Source organism: Apaloderma vittatum, unplaced genomic scaffold (assembly GCF_000703405.1).
Source record: "Apaloderma vittatum isolate BGI_N311 unplaced genomic scaffold, ASM70340v1 scaffold8489, whole genome shotgun sequence".
NCBI lineage: Eukaryota > Metazoa > Chordata > Aves > Trogoniformes > Trogonidae > Apaloderma > Apaloderma vittatum.
Window position 1 is genome coordinate 1 of NW_009733497.1, and position 21098 is coordinate 21098.

The 21098-nt window shown below is 41.8% G+C and overlaps 1 protein-coding gene across 1 annotated transcript; it reads right to left on the reverse strand.

The window, feature by feature from the left end:
• Nucleotides 1–15340: 15340 nt before the first annotated feature.
• LOC104278825 (probable G-protein coupled receptor 115) lies at nucleotides 15341–20853 on the reverse strand (the record flags this gene model as incomplete). Its single annotated transcript, XM_009875920.1, has 7 exons — nucleotides 20776–20853; nucleotides 19871–19907; nucleotides 19590–19750; nucleotides 18754–19023; nucleotides 16644–18008; nucleotides 15495–15536; nucleotides 15341–15400 (listed from the first exon to the last, which is right to left on the reverse strand). Coding segments are annotated over exons 1-7 (2013 nt in total), but the record flags the coding sequence as incomplete, so codon positions are not given.
• Nucleotides 20854–21098: the final 245 nt, after the last annotated feature.

A 21098-nucleotide genomic window follows, 5' to 3' on the forward strand; every position in this document is an offset into this window, starting at 1 on the left:
CAGGAGGACAGAGCCAGGTTCTTTTCAGCGATGTCCAATGACAGAAGGGGCAATGGGTACAAGCTGGAGCACAGGAGGTTCCACAAAAATATTAGAAAAAACTTTTTCACTGTGAGGGTGCCAGAGCCCTGGCACAGGCTGCCCAGGGAGGTTGTGGAGTCTCCTGCTCTGGAGACATTCAAAACCCGCCTGGATGCATTCCTGTGTTGCCTACTGTGGGTGATCCTGCTCTGGCAGGGGGGCTGGACTAGATGATCTTTTGAGGTCCCTTCCAACCCTGAAAATTCTGTGATTCTGTGAATTTACACCATGTTTCATACCAGTAGTATCATGCTACATATGAAATTGAAAATTATCACCTGTACGGATATTTATGTCAGGTCCAGCATTCAATTTTAAGATGACAAGCCTGTAAATCCTGCCAACTTCCCAGCTCAGCTGGGCTTTGTTGCCTTTTTGCAAAACACAAGTTCTTTGATAAACACTGTGAAATAAATGAACCATTTTAAGGTGCTTCATGTGCCTTTAAGTGGCTTAATGTTGACTGGTTGCACCTTTTTGGCTCACCAAGGCAAGTTTTTCGTGCCCAGTGGTAAAGGTGAGAAGAGCTGCAGATGCCACTAAATCATCTCTATGGATCCTGAACAAGGAGATGGTGCTTGTTAGTGTTATTCCTGGTACACTCAAATAGTGTAGGAGATGTTTAGCAATGAATATGGACTATTACCCTGCATACAGACAGACAAGGAGATGATTTCAATAGATTATTGAAAATGGGTTGTATTTAACAATCTCATGTGCATTTTCCACTACACTATCCCCATGCAGATGGGCTTGGTGAGATAAAGAATTTTTTTACTGGGAAGAATACACATTCCCTGTATTTTTCTTACAGATTTATCTGGTTATGTGACTGATGTGAATAACCTGGATAAGAGCGGAGACTATGTCAATCTCTAATATCTTTCCAGAACTATTAATACCTGCAGAAAATATTCAGGTTTATGCCATGGTCCCAGGGATGAAAAACATATCACTTTGGTTTAGGATCCGGTCAATGAAGAGGGCAATTTTGGGTGTTTGCATGCATTATCTCTTTAAATGTATATTTTTGAGGGGTTTTTTTAAAAAAATTACCTCTTGGATTTTCTTTGTGCAGATGACTCTGGCTGATAAACGAGGTGCTTCACAGGGTGGAGAGCTCAGAGCTCACACTGCCAATTCCCCGTGGGTCTGTGCTAACACCGATGAAAGAGGGGGAAAAACTCTGACATTAAAATGACAGATTCCATTATACTTGCACCTTCAGCAGCTGTCTGGTCAGGAAGAAGAAAGTGTGAATGTGCTGAGCAAGATGACTTTGACTTTTAAAAACCGCTTTTATCAAGGCCAAGCCAGCAGCCCAAACTTTTAATCGGGCGCCGTGCCCCTACAGCGGGGATGCTCGCCCTGCCCTTGGCTCGCCTCTGGCTCCACACCGGGTGAACAAGGTGCTCTCAGTGCCATGGAGAATCAAACTGGCCATTTCCACAGATGCTCAGCTCACAAGCCAGCAGGAAAAGATGGTTCGGGGTGGTTGTTAAGGCTGTATGGAGCACACATGCATAATCGAGAAAGAAAAAATAAAAATTCAGACCATTTGAAAGTCCATCAAAAAGTTCCCTCAGTGGTAAAAGCAGAAAGTAAAAAGGTAAGAAAAGCCATTACTGCCTTCACACCACAGACAGCAAATGTTGAACGAGGATTCAGAGTTGGATTTTCCTCTCAAATTCAACACTGTCAAAGGAAACAAGAATTGTTTTCACTAACTTTTTCTCAGAGTGAACTTACTATCAATACTTTTGCTGGACTGTTTCAGAGAGAGTGGAGGATCCTTCTCTTCCCCCCAGATTATTGCTTTCTTTCGTTGTTAATAAAAAAGCAAATCTCCAAAACACTCAGGTTTTTTAACCAAAGGTTATGATTTCTTTGTATGCAAAATGTTTTGGTTTGGCTTTTTTGGTTTCAGTGTTTTGGGTTTTTTTCACATTGTTTCCATATTTTTATTCTTCCACATCATTTCAGTTTTTAAAATCCTTCAGTCAACCTTTAGGGAAAAATTATTGCCTTCACCTCAGCCTCTCTGAAAAGCTACTGTTTGTGCCTCTAAAGATAAAAAATTAGAGCAAGGAAATTAATTTATGTTTTCCCTCATCCTTTCTCTTAGACAAGTGCAGGCAAAAAAGAACCACATTACTCTTCAATCCTGGCCATGCATGCTCTAACAGATATCACATCTTTGCTGCTGGCTACAAATTGGTAAATTTTAATCCTGTCAGAGATATTTCACTTCATTGGTTTGGTGCTTTTTTTTTGAGAGATCTAAATACCCAAAGCCCTAAAGGTACATTCCAACCCAATGCATTTTATGACTCTATGTTAACAAAAGCCCTATGAAGATATTAACAAACAAAATAATTTATTCCATGTGTAGCCTCTATTGATATTGCAGGAATAGATCTAATTTTTCCTGCACATAGAAAGGCTATATAATGTATTTTGATACATGCACATACATCCACAAATCTTTAAGTCTAGTCATGAAACCAAAGAAATATCTCATCCACAAATAAATCTCCCACTTTCTATCTTTACATCTTAGTAAAAAAAAATTGAAATCAATGCACTGGGATGTGTGTGGTTTGAGGAAAATAGAATTATAAATTTCATCCAAATGATGCTACAGAGGAATGTAACCTGAGAGAGCGTTAAGAGCTTCGTATTTAGGTTTACTCTTTGGGTGAAAAAAACTTCAAGCAGCACTCAGAGAGTCTGATGACAGCAAAGTTGTTCTTCAAGCTGCCCTAATGCATTGGCTCACAAGTGAACATCCAGAGGGACCAAGCCTGCCCAGGGTACCTTCATGGGCAAAATCTTCCTCAAAATTGATAGAATCGATGTCTTTCAGTTACTTCTCAACAGAGACACAACACAACTTGAACAATGCAAAAATTACTACGCTAATAGTGATTCTGCAAGAAAGGCTTTAAGTTCACTGAATAGCTCAGGAAAAAAAGAAACAGAAGAAAGTTGAAATTCAGATGGAATTCATCTGAAATATTATTTTCCAAATCCAAATCTTGTTGCACTGAAGTTTTCTTCATTTTGAATTTGTACAGAAACTGGTTTGAATGAATGCCAGGGTGATCTCAATAGGAGAGCAAAACAACTGAAGTTTCAGACTTCTTTAGACCAGGGCAAAGAAAAATTTCAACAAGTTGCTCCTTCAAACTTTTAGGGTTAATTTACTTCTTGGGATGATTGCACAGTTGTACAAATGAGAGAACCAAGCAAAGTCCATTACATTTTTCTCTATATTTCTTGTTTGCTTGGTTTATATTTGCTGCACCAATAAAATAACTTCTCTGAAATTAATCGTAAAGCATTGTGGAAATCACGGGTTTATCCTGAAGAAATAATCCAAGAAACTGTTTCATTCTATTTGCTTTTATTTACACTGTCACAAGATCTGTCTCTGAGCCACATGACTTATTTTTATTTCCTGGAAACGGTGATTTAGTTATGTCAAACCATATCAGTCTAACTAGAGTTCAAGTCCAGAGTTCACCAGTTGAAAATTATACCATTTTAAACAGAGCTTCTTTCATAAAAATATATGACTCTAGACAATGTCTGTAGGATCCCTTTTTCCCCTGTCAGCAAAATTCACCATTAAGAATTTTGGTAAGTGATTGTTAATGACCTGCTTTTCTGCCTGTGCTGGTATGTTCTTATGCTACTTAATCACATCGTTTGTACTAAGAATTGCATGGAGCAACGAGTTTTGTTTAGCAGGTACATACTGCACTTCCCTGTCACCAACACCTTTCAGAATGTAATTTCAGAAACACGCACAAAAAAATTAGTCAGGAATAAGCCTTGTTTGGCTTTATTATTATTACTTATATAATTACTTATTAATAACATTAGCATTATTATTATTACTACTTATTTATTCTGTGGTATCACATAAGATCTTGAGTCACGGTCCAGGACTCCAGCGTGCTGAGCTCTGTGCAATCATAGCCCAAAAGAATAGGTCATATTCTCAATATTCTTATTTGGTACTTAAGTCATGCTTGTGTTACCCCATTTTGCCAAGGTCAGCTAATAGAGCTACCAGTGTGGAGACTTTCAAGAAATAAAAAACAATTTTATAGTCCTAATGTCATAAGTAATCATCCATATAAATGACTGAACTAGTCAACTTTTATGAAAATCAAGTTATTGACCACTTTCACTAATATAAATGGCACGTGTGGATATTTTTAACACAGTCAAAAATTATAATCCAATGTAAGTGCCTGTAAAAAACATTTAGATAGACTCATATTTGAAAGTACTAATGCCATGCTACAGTAATGATTAGTTTAATTAAAGCATTAAGATTCTGAAAGGGTTTAATAGGAACTATGGATTGTCCCAGTCCTCTTTACACTCCACCTGATGTGACCCACACACACTCAGTAACACATCTTGACTTCTTTCCCAAGGACTGCATCCTGACCAGGGGGCTACACAGCAGGACCAGGCTGGCAAACCAGTATCGGTCTTTCCCCACGGCAAAATTTTTTTTTATTCTCTCCAAAGAGTTTTCAGCAGCTCCACCTGTGACCATTTTTGCTTTGGGGTGGTGCCCACATCCAATACACCCGGCATTCAGTTATGTGTCTTCACCACAGAGGATGCCAGCCTTAGTGCCAAGTATCCACACTGATTTTAGAGAAGCAGATTCAGGCTTACACTCCTCTTACTTCTCAAGGTTCCCCAAGAGAATTTGCACACTGGCAGAAATTAGGACTGATTGACAGGAGTTCAGCTGATCTCTGGAGAGAGATGACTTCCATCAGAACAATTGTATTTTGCGCTGAAAGCCATACTCATTTGACTGATACAGCTTTCCTTCACATATTTTTCACCTCTCTGCAAACTAGTATTCATAGAAAAGCTGGAAACAATGAGAGTGTTTCTTACTTAGCTCATTTCTTTTCTCCCCTCCAGCTCCAAGTTCTATGTCCATAAAGCACATTTATTTTTAAGAATCTTGTAGCAGCTCAAGTGATAAGGAACATATCAGCTATTATACAGCTCTAGAATTCACATAATTTAGGAATGTGACCAGCAAAAAGAGAAGCATTCCGTTATAAAAAAAGGTCATGTACATCAGGAGCATCCCAGTTTGCATGCTTATTCCTCATAAACCCTCCACGGTAAAGCATCCTACGCAACGGCTGCCTTCTGCTACGGATAAACAACTGCAGAGCCCCAGATTACCCAGGAGAGCAATCTTTGGACATCTCATCACCTTCTGCACCAGCATTTGCTTTCAGTTTCAGGCATCTGCTATCTCCCATCACCACACACCGAGCCCAGAGTCATCCCAAATACCTTGGAACAAAGTTGCTCCATGCAAAGGTCTCCATGGTACTTAGCACCTAATGGATTTCCCACATGCACCCCACAGCATGCTCCTGCATCTTTGCACCATTGCAGTGTCTGCGGGCCCCACTGTGAAATGAGTCCTGGTGCAAGTTAGAGTTGATCAACCCAAGAGGAATCATCTGGCACGAGGTTGGATTGCGCGACCCAACAGGGAGCTGCACAGCAGCACTTGATCTCTTGAAGCAACTTGATGGGCAAAACCCTGTGTCCAGCTACAGTCTGACTGTCACAGCAGGTCACAACTGGATTTTCAAGGGCTGGTTGCTGAAGCAGGAAGTCTCCCATGATCTAGCAAAAATACTCTAAAAATTTGTAGCTTTTTCTCTTTGCTAACACTGTGATTGAGTTGTCTTGCATCAGCTGTCTTTATGTCAGCCACTAATTTTTATGAATTTCATTCCTCTATTTGCAGCTTAAGTCTCAGTAACTAGAAATTTTGTCACAAAATCACAGAATGTCAGGGGTTGGAAGGGACCTCAAAAGCTCATCTAGTCCAGCCCCCCTGCAAGAGCAGGATCCCCTACAGTAGGTCACACAGGAACACGTCCAGGCGGGTTTTGAATGTCAACTCTCCTTTTTTCTCATAGGTTTTCACACACATTCTTTACAAGAAGAAGACACAATTCCTATTAGTTTAACACAGCTTGTAGCCTGAAGGATGCATATGTATACTAAATTAATTCTTCTGTCAACAAGTAAAAATGGAAATCAACACAAATTCAGTAAGAAAGCTTATCTTCTGGAAGGAAAAAGACAGGCCAATCTACCTATCTTGCCCAAAAGATTGAAATGTGGTTTGAGAAGGCTCTGGTTAATCACAATAATTTCTTCTAGACTAAAAGGGTTCAAAAAATTGTACCAGTGAACCTCTTCCCAAAAGCAGACATTTTCAAGACACTTAAATCTTGTCAGTTCGTTTTAAAGTCAGTGAGAATTTTACTACTAATCAGCACTCTTCAAAGTCAGCCTGCAAGCCTTGTCTTCAGTAGATCTTTTTGGCACATCCTGACACACATTACACCTTAGCATCTTTACAGCTTATTGATAAAAAGATCAAAATCCTCTATTCTACTGCCCTATTCCTGCTATGTTCAGCAGTGCCTACGCTCTCAGTGCAAGGGATAACAAGAGGATTTCTGCTGTCCTTCTCCAGCTGGCTAGATGAATATCTTGGTCCCTCTGCAGAGAGCAAGAGATTACGATAACACTGTGTAATAACACAGAGGCTAAGCAAGAAATCCAGGCTGTCCCAGAGCTCCTAAGCCAACCACCCCAGCAATGCGGGAGATTTGCAGCTACACCACGACAGAAACAAAGATTGCTTGAGTAATGATCACTGCCCAGGAAAAACAAATTAACCCTTTGCTGTAGAAATAGCCATGGCTCAGAGACGCACAGCAGTGTGAGGGATCTGACATGATTTAATCAAACAAGTGGTGCCCTAAGTCCAGTTCTGCTCTCTTGTCAGAATTAAATACTGACATCAGAGGAGTATTTCTGGAAGAAAAACACTCTAAGAGCAAGGATGGGGGCCAAAGATACTACTAATAAGTAGCAGGGTTTAATAAGGTTGGCACTGATGCAAGTATACTGATGTGGGGGCCGGTTAGCTCAGTCAGTTGAGCATGGTGCTGATAACACCAAGGTCGTGGGTTCGATCCCTGTTTGGTCCCCATGTGTTGCCTGATCTAGTTGAGAGGCGTCCCTGCCCATGACAGGGAGGTTATATTAAATGATCTCTAAGGTCCCTTCCAGCCTAGGCCATTCCATGATCCTATGATGTAATTTACCCCATCTTCCTTTTTCTTACAATTGCCATCAAAGAGCCAGCCAAAGCAGATAGCTCGGGCTGGGGATGGCCACCTATAGTACTAGGAATTCACATTTAGATACTCATGACACTGTTACAATGGAAAGAAAAGCCTGGTGTTTATCAAAAGCCTGATTTAGCCACACCAGACAAAGGAAAACTCACTGCTTCTTAATATACTTTGTGCCACTACTAGCTTGTCCTTCTTAAGGAAGAGTATTTGAAGCTGGACAAATTCAACCTAAACATAGCTTGATCTTTCAATAGCCCAGTAATTGTAACAATCTCCTTGTTCCCTGACCAGAGATGCTGCAGCACCAGTAAGTAGTAAATTATAAAACTTGCCTCGCAGTCCCCAACAGTCGGAATGGTGTTCCTAATCAATCCATTGTTCAACACTCAATCTTCAAATAACCCAAAGGGATGATTTATTACTTGTCTCAACCTGGGACAAAAGTACCCAAAGGGTTCATGCACATCTTTAATGTGAGTTGAAGAGCAATAATTAAATACTGATGCTTAAGCAAGCGGGAGAGCACTGAGTTTTTCAAGTTCAGCACCACTGAGCAAATACAAGTGAAGTTCCATTTACCGGTTGCAGTGAAGTAAATAAATTGATGTAAGATGACTTTTTCCAGTTGTGAAAAAAATGACCTTAGCACGTGGCTGCAGTAATTAGTGACAAATGAACTATTTTTGTTAAGATGAGAAGAGGCATGCACCTTTTCCCAAAGCTCAAACTAGCCTCGAGGTGTCACTGAAGTCGGGCTGCGTTTCAGTTCCAATGAGAACCTGATGGGCCTGAAGGAACATGGTGTCCAATCAAATTTGACCTGAAACTGAGACTGCGTGTAAACAACTTTACAAACTTGACACCATTAGAAAGGTTCTTCTGTTATGCCCACATAGAAGCCATTCCAGAAAAACACCTCTAACTACAGCAAAAGCCATAGAAAGATATGATTACATCAAAAGATAACAGAAAAGTTAAAATTATACACAACTCCAGTGGCATTTGATATTGATTATGTCCTCCTTGGCAGAACAAAATCAAAACAGTCTAGCTTATAGTGCAGAATATGTTAGAAATGGTAAACTAGGTCATCAGCATCACCTTGCCTACAGGGCACAAACGATACACTTGACCTGGGGTCAGGGAGATGGAAATCATAGAATGTTTCGGGATGGAAGGGACGTTTAAAGGTCATCTAGTCCAACTGCCTGCAGAGAGCAGGGACATCTTCAACCAGATCAGGTTGCTCAGAGCCCCATCCATCCTGACCTTGAGTGTTTCCAGGGATACTGTTGGTTTTATATATTTGACCCCATCACATTCACAGATAGGCTAAAAACATATGCTAAAATATGGGCTATGAGCCTAAACAAATACACTGAAACTGGAGCCAGAAAAGGAAGCAGGGGTCTCTCCAGCACATCCGTCAGAGATTTTAGGTGCATCTCCACTGTGGGTCAGAGGTGAAAGAGAGCTGCACACCCAAAACTGTGCTCTCCTCCATACTGTGATGTGAAATTTAACTCTAGGAGGACCATTACTCTGTGAATCCTCCTCATCTACTACCACATACCATTATCACCTGGAGCCAAGCAGACTGACCACAGGGCATCGTAACGTTTCTCAGCGCGGCAAACCAGGGAGCCAAACCCAGAGCCATGCTACGCTCTTGCTGAGGACCACAGGTCAAGCACCCACTGGTTCTTGGTGCCAGGGACAGCAGACTGGATGGCTGGAGCTCACACAGCCTCACCTCACAGCGCAGGTGAGCAGCTACCACAAGCGAGTTTTACAGGGCAGCCCTGCACTCTTGTTAAGAGCCTGCCAAGACTCGGCTGTTTCGGCATCTTCTTCTCTTTCGATTTGCCAGCCATGAAGGAGATGCCTGTGCTAGATAGAAAAAGAGAGGGGAAATTGCCTGGCTCTGGAAAGGCAACATAAAACTTGAGGTATTTGAGGTAGATTAATGTTTTGTCCGAGAACTTGTTCTGGTGGCAACATTGACCCAAGAAAATTCCATTTTACCTGCCTGGCCAAGGAACTCTGACATGTTTCTATGCTTGGCCACCCATCCAATGTTGTAAATCTGTGGGAGGAAAAAAAAATGGGTTGCCTCATCAATCGTGACACGTTGTAAAGAAGAGTGCTTGGGATTTTCAAGTCTGACCACTTTGGCAGGCAGGGTCGAACAGCTCCAAAACAAGCTCCTGCACGTCAAGGGGTCTGAGCCATTCATCACTGACATTGTTAAGCTGTTGCTACACTGATAATCTGGGAGACTAGAAAAATTCCAACCATAGTGATTTTTCCCCCTCCTCTCTCCCTCTAAGCTGGAGTTAGAACTGGGCCATCACCCCATGGCATTTAAAGAAATACCAGTTCACAACACACAGAGGACCGCTACAGCTACTACCTCTCAAAAAATATTTATTCATTAAAAATCCCTGGTCAGTTTAATTTTGGGGAATTAAAAATAAAACTTCAATGTTCATCCTTATCCTGTACCACTAACTCATTTCTGTAAGCCCCCTGGTGATTTTTAAATAGGTCAATGATCATAAAATAAAGGGTAAAACACTCCTCTGTTTGCCAGCTTCTGAAAACAGGCACCATATTTGGAATACCCTTTGATAAATGGTTTAGCTACTTTTCTCAGCAAACTGCAGATGAAATACATTCCTATCACAGTGCTATTACCTGAGCAAGGCTCTTGCTGAATTTCCTGGAATTTTGGAGGGGATGGGTATAATCTGGGAAGCCTCATCACCTGAGACCACCCATAAATTCACAATTGCAATGGGCTGTGGTTCCACACACACGTGTGCTCACGTGAAAGAATGTGCTAGGCTGAGGCAAGTTTTCTTAATCATTCAGGTGCTATCAAAATATTCCAGTGTTTCATTAATAAAACTTCACCGTTAACAACAAAACAAACAAACAAAAAATAACAGTTGCATTAGGTGTGGTCCTGAGGAGCAATGGGAAACAGAGGGGTTTTTTAAAAGTATTGCAGCAAATTTGGGTGCAAAGCTGTAGTGTTCTCTACTGTCCTGGTTTCAGGTAAATAGAACCAATTCTGTTCAGTGATTTTACAAAATTTCCAGCTCAGTACCTACTGAGAGGTGGCATTAACAGCATGTTTTTGCAGACAGTGCCTGCTACGAGTAGTGATAACACCCGACGTTTACAATTACTGCCAGGGACTGGTATGCAGACAGGCTCTTGCTTATACTTATTCCTATAGTGACCAAGGCCACTACTGGCTCTTGTGTGCCACGCCAGGAAGTAAAAGGGGTCACGAGAAAGTAAAAGGTTGCACCAGTGGTGAGGAACAGACAGGACAGGTGACCAACAAGAGTATTCCATCCCATATATATCATATTCAGTACAAAGCTGAGGGATCACAGGGATTAAGCACTCCCTTGCTCTTCCTCTTCAATGGCTGGTGTCCAAGGAGGTCTCCATCTGTTCCTCTGCCTCTGACCCCAATCTCAAGTTCCCAAATCAAGCTCCCATACCCAGCTCCCCTCTGCTCCTGAGCCTGGCACTTCCCTGGTGCCGCTCCTGCTCTGCAGCATCACAGCTGGATTTGATGATCTCAGAGATCTTTTCCAGCCTTAATAATTCTGTGATTCTCAATAATTCAGTGAACAGTGGGGATTGCTATAGGGGCAGGGAGTCAGGTTCAATATGGGGTTTGTGAATAGTTCATTATTTTCATTATTTCCTTATTACCACTATTAGCGTTTCCTTAAAGCTGTTTTAGTTTTCTTTTCTGAGCCATCAAGTCTTTCTGCCTTATTCCGTTTCCGTTCCCTTTATGAGAGAGACAGGGGTTAGAGAGTATTTCTCAGCACTCAGTGGCCAACCCAGCCCTAACCCTTGACATCCACACTGAGAACTGCACAACGTTGTCTCCTTCCTTCTGAGGTGACAGAGGTACCTCTACAAGGGTTCACAGCTGCAAAGAGCACACGCTGAATACTGACCAACATCTTCACGTGACACTACGTGTCCTGTGTCAACCTTTGAACTATTCTTTAAATTATAGTAGCCACTTCATAAATCAGGTGAACCTGATATACCACAGTGGACTAAAACTCTCAAGCATGAGAAGACACATAGCTCTGATACACTGAAAAAGGCCACACAGGGACTTGGAAAAGGTGCTGAAAATGGCTTAACAGAGATAACTCCAAGATACATGTAACTTAAGAGGCAAGGGGAGAGAGAGGGGGAAGGTAAAGAGAAAAAATCTCTGAGCACTTCAAGAAGAGAAAGAATCACAGAATCATTGGAGTTGGAAGGGACCTCTAGAGATCGTCTAATCTAACCCCCCTGCTAAAGCAGGGTTGCCTAGAGCACATCACACAGGACTGCTTCAAGTTGTTTTTCGAAAGTCTCCAAAGATGGAAACTCCACAACCTCTCTGGGCAGCCTGTGCCAAGGCTCTGTCACTGTGCTAAAAGACAGAAGATGCTGCTTGACACTAAGAATAAGACTTTGGGATAGTAGTCTTTGTAAATTCATGTTACAGCAGCACATAAACTCTGATTGTATCTCTACCTGCTCAAAGATCAAAATGTGCTGTATGAAAGGAGCAGGGATAGTCTCTTGTAACAAGACTACAGTCTGTGAGGAAAGACAGGAGAGGAAGACGTGAGGAAGCAATGGAGTCCTGGGGACAGGAACTGTCTCATAACCCAGGACAGAGCTCTGTCCCCTAGATCACCCCCTCCAGAGGTTCTGCCCCCTGAGACACGTGGCTGTGGGGTTTTCCACATGCCCCACATGTCCCTCTGTTCATTTGCCAGGCTGTTCTTCTCCCTCTTCAGTAGAAGGGTATTGATGACATTAAACAGTATTATTTTGATTAAATTTTCTATATTTCAAACATATGTGAAGCCAAAGGGGAATGAGTGATTTCTGACCTGAGTAATATCACCTCATATTAAAGGGCATTTATCTACTTTTTTTGGTAGAGGAGGATAAGGATGACTTAATTAGAAACGATGACAAAATTTCAACTTTATTTCTAATTGAGAGCATCAGTTTGTCCTGACAAGAGGCAATAAGGTTTCTTCCAAAGCTTTCATTAGAAAGGGTTTCTCATATCAAGAACTCATTTTCTAGTGAAACCAGGTACACTATCTCACAAGCACAAACCCTCTCCTTTGTTAGCACATTGCACAGGACGCAGAAGATCTCCATCCACTTGATTCAGCTCTGAAGCATATTCAAAGCTTGTTTTGCCACATCTAAAAAAGGGAAACTATTTGCAGAGAGCTTTATCTTATCTCCATCATCGTCTTGCAGGACTGGAAAAAGAGTAAAATTTCTGTCCTGACAGATGAAAAAAGAGCTTTGTACAATTCCTCTGGCACACAAGTACTGAGGTGGAGAGAGCATCTGTAATGCAGAAATAGAGTTACATTGTCCATCAGTCTGGGAGGACAAATGGCAATGATGAATAGAGTGTCACCTAACAGAATCTCTTTTGATTAAAGACAGCCAAAACTAGCTCAACATTTGTACATAAAAAAATGAAATAACTTTAGAACAGCTCCACATGCTCCTTATTGCACTGACCAAAAAAAAAAAAATATTGAAGCACTGAAATGGTAAATGAGAACAAACTCCCCTCACAGCAGTTTTCACAAAGGTAAGAAACAACTTTTACATATCCATGTGTTTCCTCCAAGGGTTGCAGCAACACTGATGGTTTCCTGCTCCTGACAGCAGGTTCAGGGCCTTTTCTCTTCTGGTTTTCATGATGTTTCCCACAGTCACGCTCCAAGACAGTGTTGTCCATGCTCTGAGCTGGTCAGCCACTGCGGCTCATCTCAAACCAGGATTTCTGTGTAAGAAGTGCTCCTTTTCCTCCCACCGGTCGGATCCACTGAAGACAACTGTCCAGCGCTAGGACTAGAAGAAATCAGCAGGTCAGATTAGATATAATCTTTGATGCAGGTGGAGGTTCCATTTAAAAGAAGTGGTGCCTCAAGTGTGGGAAGAAATGCCACAACGTGATCATCTTAAAATCTGACCCAGAAGGACCTTGCTTCAGGTGTCCTAGTTTCTCCAGATTCATAAGTGCCTCAAGAAACTAGGACACCTGAAGCAAGAGTCTGCATAACCCTTCTAGATGTTTTACTTGATCACTATTTCCCTTTCTGAAGCTATCTGAAACAAGATTTTTTTTAATTGTTATTACTTGTTTAGCAAATACTTCAGGTGGGACAAACACTTCCAGCTCTCATGAGTCAAACTCCATATTTACACCCAAGCTTACAGAAGTGGATGACTAATATTTTCCCCCTCTCTGTTACGCAATGGTAAACACCTACACGTGGTCTCTTCCACCCAGGTGAGTGACAACATCAGCTTACGTTCTTAGGCTCATGCAGCCACGGTTTCCACATCAAGTTTTGCTCAGTAAGATCATGCAATAGTTTTAGCAAATGTTGCTGAGTCATGGGATGAGTGAAATTTCCACCTGTTGTTTCGAGAACATTATATTGGTGGTGACTTGAGAGAATTTTCACTCTCAGTCTTTCAGTCCTGACCTAACTCATGATAAGATATGAAACATCTTCACTGTTATTTGGATCCTGGGTCTGTAAAAGCAAGAATTGTTAAATTTGGAGCAATCTCAAACACTTCCTTTGTCTTTTTCCTCTGTAAGGTAGGAAAATTTTTTAGAAGTTTGGGGATTTGTCTTTTCATTTGTTATTGGGTTTTGGGGCTTCTTTTGTTACCTGGGCTTTTTTTGTTGTTGTTGGTTGGTTGGCTTTTTTAAATAGAGAACCTTCTGCACTGCATTTAAATTCCGCATATAACAGCGGTGCTGGATGCAGCTGAAGACTGAATTGGAGAGGAAGGACGTGGAGAAGTCAGAAGCTGCACAGACGTGCAGCTCCTTTTGCACCAAATGCCCCAAAGCATGCCAAGCAATGCCAGCAGCAGAAGGGCGGTAGGGTTTCCTCAAACTCTCTATTTTTCCCTCCCAATCCAGGTACATTTGGACACACTTGGCCACCGAAAGACACTCTGCAGCTTTCAACACTAGAAGCAGGACTCATTAATAACTTGACTGGAGAAAAGCAAGGAAAAAACTTCATTTGTCCAAGTCCAAGCTGTTTCTTCCAGCTAATGGCAGGAGAATTGCAGGCAACTCCCGTGAGACGGATAAAGGAGATTGCCTTGTATAGATGAAGGAGATTGCCTTGTATAGATTTGGCATTAAAAGCCGCCTATGTATAGATACGGCATTAAAGCCTTGGCATCAAAAGAAATCAAACAAACAGTGATTAAAAGTTTTCCACAGCACATGTAGGAAACACCAACTCAGTGATGTCAACACATCAATTCAGCTAATGTTTTCCTAGGAAGCTGCTGAAGTAGAGTTGCTTCCTTAAGGTTTAAACACCTTTTAATGAAATGCCCTGATATTTAAAAAACACTCAAGCTTTTATGAGTACATAACATTGACTAGTACCAAAGGTACTGGCTGGGCTCCAAGCAGTTTCCATCCTGAGCTGGTGTTCGGCTGGAAGCAGAACAATCCTCTGACGTTCCACCACAGCCCTGCTGTCATACGGATCCATGCTTCTGTGAAGGTGGCAAACAGGTTCTTATGTTGGGATTCTGGGCTCCAAATTCTATTCCTTACTTAGTCCACAACCTTAAAGTAGATCTAATTTACAGAGGGGAAAAAATGTCACTGGCATTCTATATCTAAAAGGGTTTGATATCTACCAGTGAAGAGATTAGATTAAAATACCGGTTTTAATTTTGTAACAGCAGCAGTAGGTTATGTAGCAGTTATAAAAATCTGTGGATTGACCCTTTTAATATTTAGAAGCTTAATATCCTCAATATACATTCGAGGTACCTGTAATTCCTGCAGCAAGCGCTTGCCTTTGAAAAACGTTAAAGTAGGTAAGATTTAGTGAATGGCTCCATTTTTCTCAGGGGCAAATAAGCAGGTGTGTAACGTGGTAAATTAAGCCATTAAGGGGAAAAAAAAAATTTACCTTTGCTAGGCTACACTTTTGCTTTGGTGAAAGGCAGTTCATCCTTAAGGCTTCTCTTGTCTGTAGATTAAAACAGATTATTAAAGAGAACAGTTTCACAGAGTGTAGAAAATGTTCATATAATCTAGAATAAGTGCTGAAGCAACCCAAGTACCTTTCTGTCCAGAAGTGTCCCAAACAGCAGGATGAAGAATCCCTAAAAAAATTGCAAAACCAGTTAACAAAACCAGCACAGCCACATAATATTTCTTAAACGCTTCTAGATGTCATTTCCTTAAGGATAGATCTCATCACCTATGATTCAGATAACAGCAATGCGCAAAATGACTTTAATCCACCCAGGTCACATGGGCTCTCCGGGAATGTTAAGAACAGATGCTAATTCTGTGCTAATTCTCATTACAAACTGGACTGATGGGTTACATACCAGGACTTTTTCAACGCCCTTAGTAGCAGCACTCATCGAATCATAGACCGGTTTGGATTGGAAGGAACCTTAAAGATCACCTAGTTCCAAACCCCTGGGACACCTCCCAATTGACCAGGCTGCTCAAAGCCCCATCCAGCCTGGCCTTGAACACTTCCAGCAAGGGAGCATCCACAACTTCTATGGGCAACCTGTTTTAGTGTCTCACCACCCTCACAGAAAATAATTTCTTTCTTACGTCTAATCTAAATCTACTTTCTTTCAGGACTTCTTGTCCTATCCCTACACTCCCTGATATAGAGCCCCTCTCCATCTTTTCTGCAGATCCCCTTGGCAGGGGAAGGCCACTATAAGGTTTCCCTGGAACCTTCTCTTCTCCAGAATCAATAACCCCAACTGTCCCAGCCTGTCCTCACGGGGGAGGTGCTCCAGCCCTCTGATCATCTTGGTGGCTTCCTCTGGACCTGCTTGAACAGGTCAGCCGAGAAGAGCTAAGGCAGCCTGGGTATAGAGCAGCATGTCAGGTAACACTGGATGTTTATACTGAGAGCTAAACAAAACCATCTTCATGAAAGTGAGAATTTTCTGTGTATTTCTTAAATGACAAGGATGAGACATCTTCACAATTACTGACATCAACATAAATTCATTGTCTTAATTCTTCATCACTACACCAATTAGTTTGTTCCATCACCCATTTGTATTAACTATGTCAATGCAGGATACCCAGTGTATGTACCATGTGAAATAGTGCAGTTGGAAGAGAAGCTTAGATCCTGTTTTTCACACTCAACAGATGCTGCCAACCCTTCTTTTATCTGCTACCTTTTCCCAGGCTCAAAGACCGAGAGTATGCTATTCCCAACCAGAATTTACCTGGAAGGCATTCAGGAGGGCAAATGTAATGTGGAATGCCAGAGAGCGACTGTCAACAATCGTTGCCAATCCAAAACCCCAGGTGAGACCCAGGAGAGGTGTCAGAAGGGCCACGTTTTTGCAAATTCGGATCATGTTGCTCAAATCTTGTGACTTGCAGCCTTCCCCGACAGAGGATCTCCCAGTCTTCACCACAACCACCACCACCACCACCACATTCACAACAATGATGCTCAGGGCGGGTACAACAAAGGCCAAAAGGGCTTTAGTCTCATACCAGTTGAGCCAGCAGGCTCCACTCCTTAAATATCCATTTTTTGGTTCAGTAATAGCAACAGTGAGGATAGATATGATCAAGGGACATCCATATCCAATGGAGAATGCTGTACCGATGAATGCAGATCTTGTTATCTTAAAAAAAATCAATAATAATCCATAGAGAATCAGGAGGCCCAGAGTAAACATCCAAAAAAACAAGGCAAGGTAGAAAAAGTGAAGGAAAAATGTGGCCGCCACACACAGTTGGTAGTTTAGGGTTGTATTTTGCACAATAGCCGCTAAGATGAACAAAACATCAGCAACGAGAAGCGACGTCGCAATGTTGACCAAACAAAAATGGCGCATGTAGGTTATTTCAGTTTTTGTAACGTGATGCCAGACAACAGCCTCAATGACAAGGCAGAGAACCAAGCTGAAAATGGAAAGGCCTAACCCTACACGTGTAACGTAATCCAGCACCGCATTTCGCAGCGTGGTGGGAGACATCAGGATGGAGAAGGATTTGACGGTCCGGCGGTGATGCCTGCACATGCAGACAACACTGCTGGTGTTCTCAGACTTCATTCTGCACGCTCTGTTATCCCACCGCCTTTCAGTAGAGTGCCACCCAACACACTGAGCCTTCACGTTCTCCAGTTTATTCACCTTCTCGAAGGTGAGCAAAATATTCCGGAGCTCTTCTGGCAGAGACACCGATAACACCATTCCATTCACAAAACCAGGGTCCAACTGGTTGGTTTCTATAATGGGTCCAAGTGTTGGAAATGCAATGCTGATGGCTTTGGAAGACCTGGATAACCTCAAAAGCTCTTCTTCTGGAATGACTATGTGTCCAGTGATATTGCCTGTATTATTGAACTCCATGGAAAAATCAAAGCTCTTTCTTGAAGTATTTTTATGTATGCTGTAGCCTTTTGTAGAGATGAAGTGCTCCTGTATACTTTCTGACCCATTCCTTAGAAGAAGCTTCCCAGCAAATAAATTCACAGAGTCCAGTAATACTGAACCGGCATTTCTGTCCTTTACAAAGGCCCAGTTGGAAATGATGGAGCTGTTCAGAATATGGTTTGCTATCCTGCTGTAACTCTGAAACAAACAAGAAAAAAGAAGTTATTTCTTTACATTAAAAGAAACTGAATATTATTCCACCAGCAGAGCCCCAAGAATGGCTCATTTAATTCAAGACTCATTTTTCCAGTCTCAACAATTCTGTGATTCTATAAAGGGAATATTCTTTGACAATTAAGAGGTTCCCATGATCCGTCCCAGTCAAACCCAAACATCTCACTGGCATGGTCACTACCAGAATTGTCTTATTCTCTTCATAGCATAACTAAAAAGGTGCTTGGAGAAGCAAATAGAAAGCAAAAATCAGGACGCTAAGTTCTATTCCAGACGCTAACCTATTATGTAGGCCTGCTTACACCACCCTTTTTTTCACACATCTCTGACTTCTGAGATCAGCAGGGAAAGATTTCAACTTCCATTGAGCAACACATGACAACACAGCTGTGGGTCAGCATCTCCAAGGTTGCCTCCTTCATGGTGTCACACTTCTAAAATGAATTCTTCCTTGTACCTAAGGACTATAACAGCAGTTCCTCAAAACTTTTGACATTAAAGAAAGTAAATTCCACAGGGTATTTTCACCATACTTGAATAGGTGAAACAGTCTGACAACAAAACATGTTCCTCGCTGGAAACTCTTCCCAGGTGATCTCCATGTGACTTACAGCCACCACTTCACTGGAGAGTGGCTCTAAGGACAAAACACTGTATGGATGCTCTGGCAAGCTCACAAACACCTCTTGAAGTCCATAAAAATAAATACCTGCATTTTTCCTCTGTCGACATTCTCCGATAACAGCAGTGAAATCTTCTTTAGCAATTCCACTATATCAGCAATGTTTCCTGGGATGGCTGGTGAGGACAGGATAACTGGGATGATGCAAGAAAAATCAGCCTGGCAGTTACTGTTCCCGTGGTCATCAGCACCAAAATATTTTGCTCCATCTCCAGGTTTTCCAATAAAAGGAAGGTGTCCTCCAGCAACATTAACATGTCCTCCATAGCTGGGAAGGAGCTCACGTTCAGAAATCCTCTGGAGGAAGGGAAATAATTTTGAGAAAATTAATGAAGTGAATGAAAATGAAGTTTCAGCTACAGCCAGGGAAGAGGCACAGTGTGGGAGTGTCCGATGGGTGGCCTGAAGACCAGGATCAAAGCTCACCTGAGAAGAATGTCTTGCTTGTGTAACACACATGAAGGAAAGGACAAGAACTAAATGCAGTGTCTTATCCTTGAAGTGACTTGAAAAAAGTTCTTTATTTTGTAGTTGGGGAGAATTTATCACAAATCTTCTGTTTATTACAGATAATTGTGTTGCACTTTTTTCAGGTTCATTGTCTTGATTTAGAGCCACATGGAGAACATCAGCCAAGTGAACAAGGCAAATTCATTTCTGAATTACGTTTCCACACAGGAATTTCCCAAATTAATTTCTAATCACTTGATTTAAGATGAAGTCAAAGCCTGTTACCAAAGTAATCTGTATTTTAGGATCACATTGTCTTCCCTTTGCCCAAGCTTTAAAAGTTATAGAGGAAGAGGGTGTCTTGGCAAGAAATTATGAGCATATGCCAAAGTAGATACATAAGTTAACCTCACCTGAAAAAGGGACTGAACATCCAGGCTTGCACAAGCATCCGTAAACATCTGCCACTTTCTGTCTTTGCAGACAAAGCTTGTCTCCCCATGGAAGGAGGGAGCACAAGGCTGAATGCAAAGAGCTCCGTTATCTTTGCATGGAATGAGATTTACACACCTATCTGGAAAATGAGTCAAGCAGATATAAGGTGTAAGGACACCATGGTCTATGAAATATCAGAGGTAAAGTACTGATAACATCTCCCGAAGACTTAAAAAAAAGAGAAAGCTATTCACTGTACCTTGCTGATTGCCAGTCTTTGATGCCTTACTGAGAACCTGAAAAATAAGGAAAAGTGGAATGTAGATTGAATGTTAAAATAAATAAAAGATGACTCCTTGGCACTAGCTGGAAAGGTGATTTCAATGGGAAAATAGTCCTTCTGAGATCCAGAGATCTTTTCAAGGTCCAGCATGAAGAGCTCATGGCCCCTTGCTCACACAGACCAGCTGAGAGCTCGCTACTAACAGTTTTTCTCTATATTAAGTCTTTGTTTGCACCCTTCTGCTGAAGTGACACACCAAGCTAGTGCACGGGATCACACACACACACCTCCAGAAGCTATTCCTCAGTCAAAAAGCCCGTATGATGCCTAAGCTCTCCCATATTTCTCATGCTGATGAGAATATGTAACTTGCTGATGAGAATACGCGACCTCTGACACAAACGTGTGATCTATATGACTTTTGCCATAAGATAAAGCTACAATTGTACAAATAGCAATAGCTGCTTTGTCTCTCTCCTGATTGGGAAGTGTCTCTGAGGCTATCACCTACAATCAGCTAAACCTTGTCAGCCTGGAAGTAAAGCTTGGCTACGTGATGCCTTGGAAATTGCGCCGTTATTGCTGGGTAGAGCAGGCTGAACAGCAGATTTCTAACACTCCAAGAGTGGTGCTGGAGGTTGCTTGGCCTAATGAATGTAGGTGAATACTTCAAGTATTTTATGCTGTAGTGACAGGATGAGGCATAATGGTTTTAAACCTAAAGAGGGTAGATTTAGATCAGATGAGAAGGAAATTCTTTTCTGTGAGGCTGGGGAGACTTTGGAAAAGGTGGCCCAGAGAAGATGTGGATGCCCCATCTCTGGAAGCATTCAAGGTCACACTGGGTCAGGCTTTGAGCAACCTGGTCTAGTGAAACTCACCCTGAGAGCGGTGCGCTGCTCGGCCAGGAAGAAGTGCACTGCCCAAAGGAGCAGGCAGTGGGCTACCCTCACATCCATCACCTTGCATTCACTGTTTTCCTGCTGGGAGAAAGATGTGTTAAAGATTAGGCATCTGTTCTCACTTTCTATCACAATCCAGTAACTAGTAAGAAACCCATCTCAGAGATCATCCTTATCGGGATTGCAAAGCAATTTTCGGATGTTTATTTTTTACGAACTTCTTTACTGAGAACAATTAATGAATCTTTCCTTAAGCAAAAATAAAAATTAAAAAAAAACTGTCCAAAACTGGAAGTTACTGC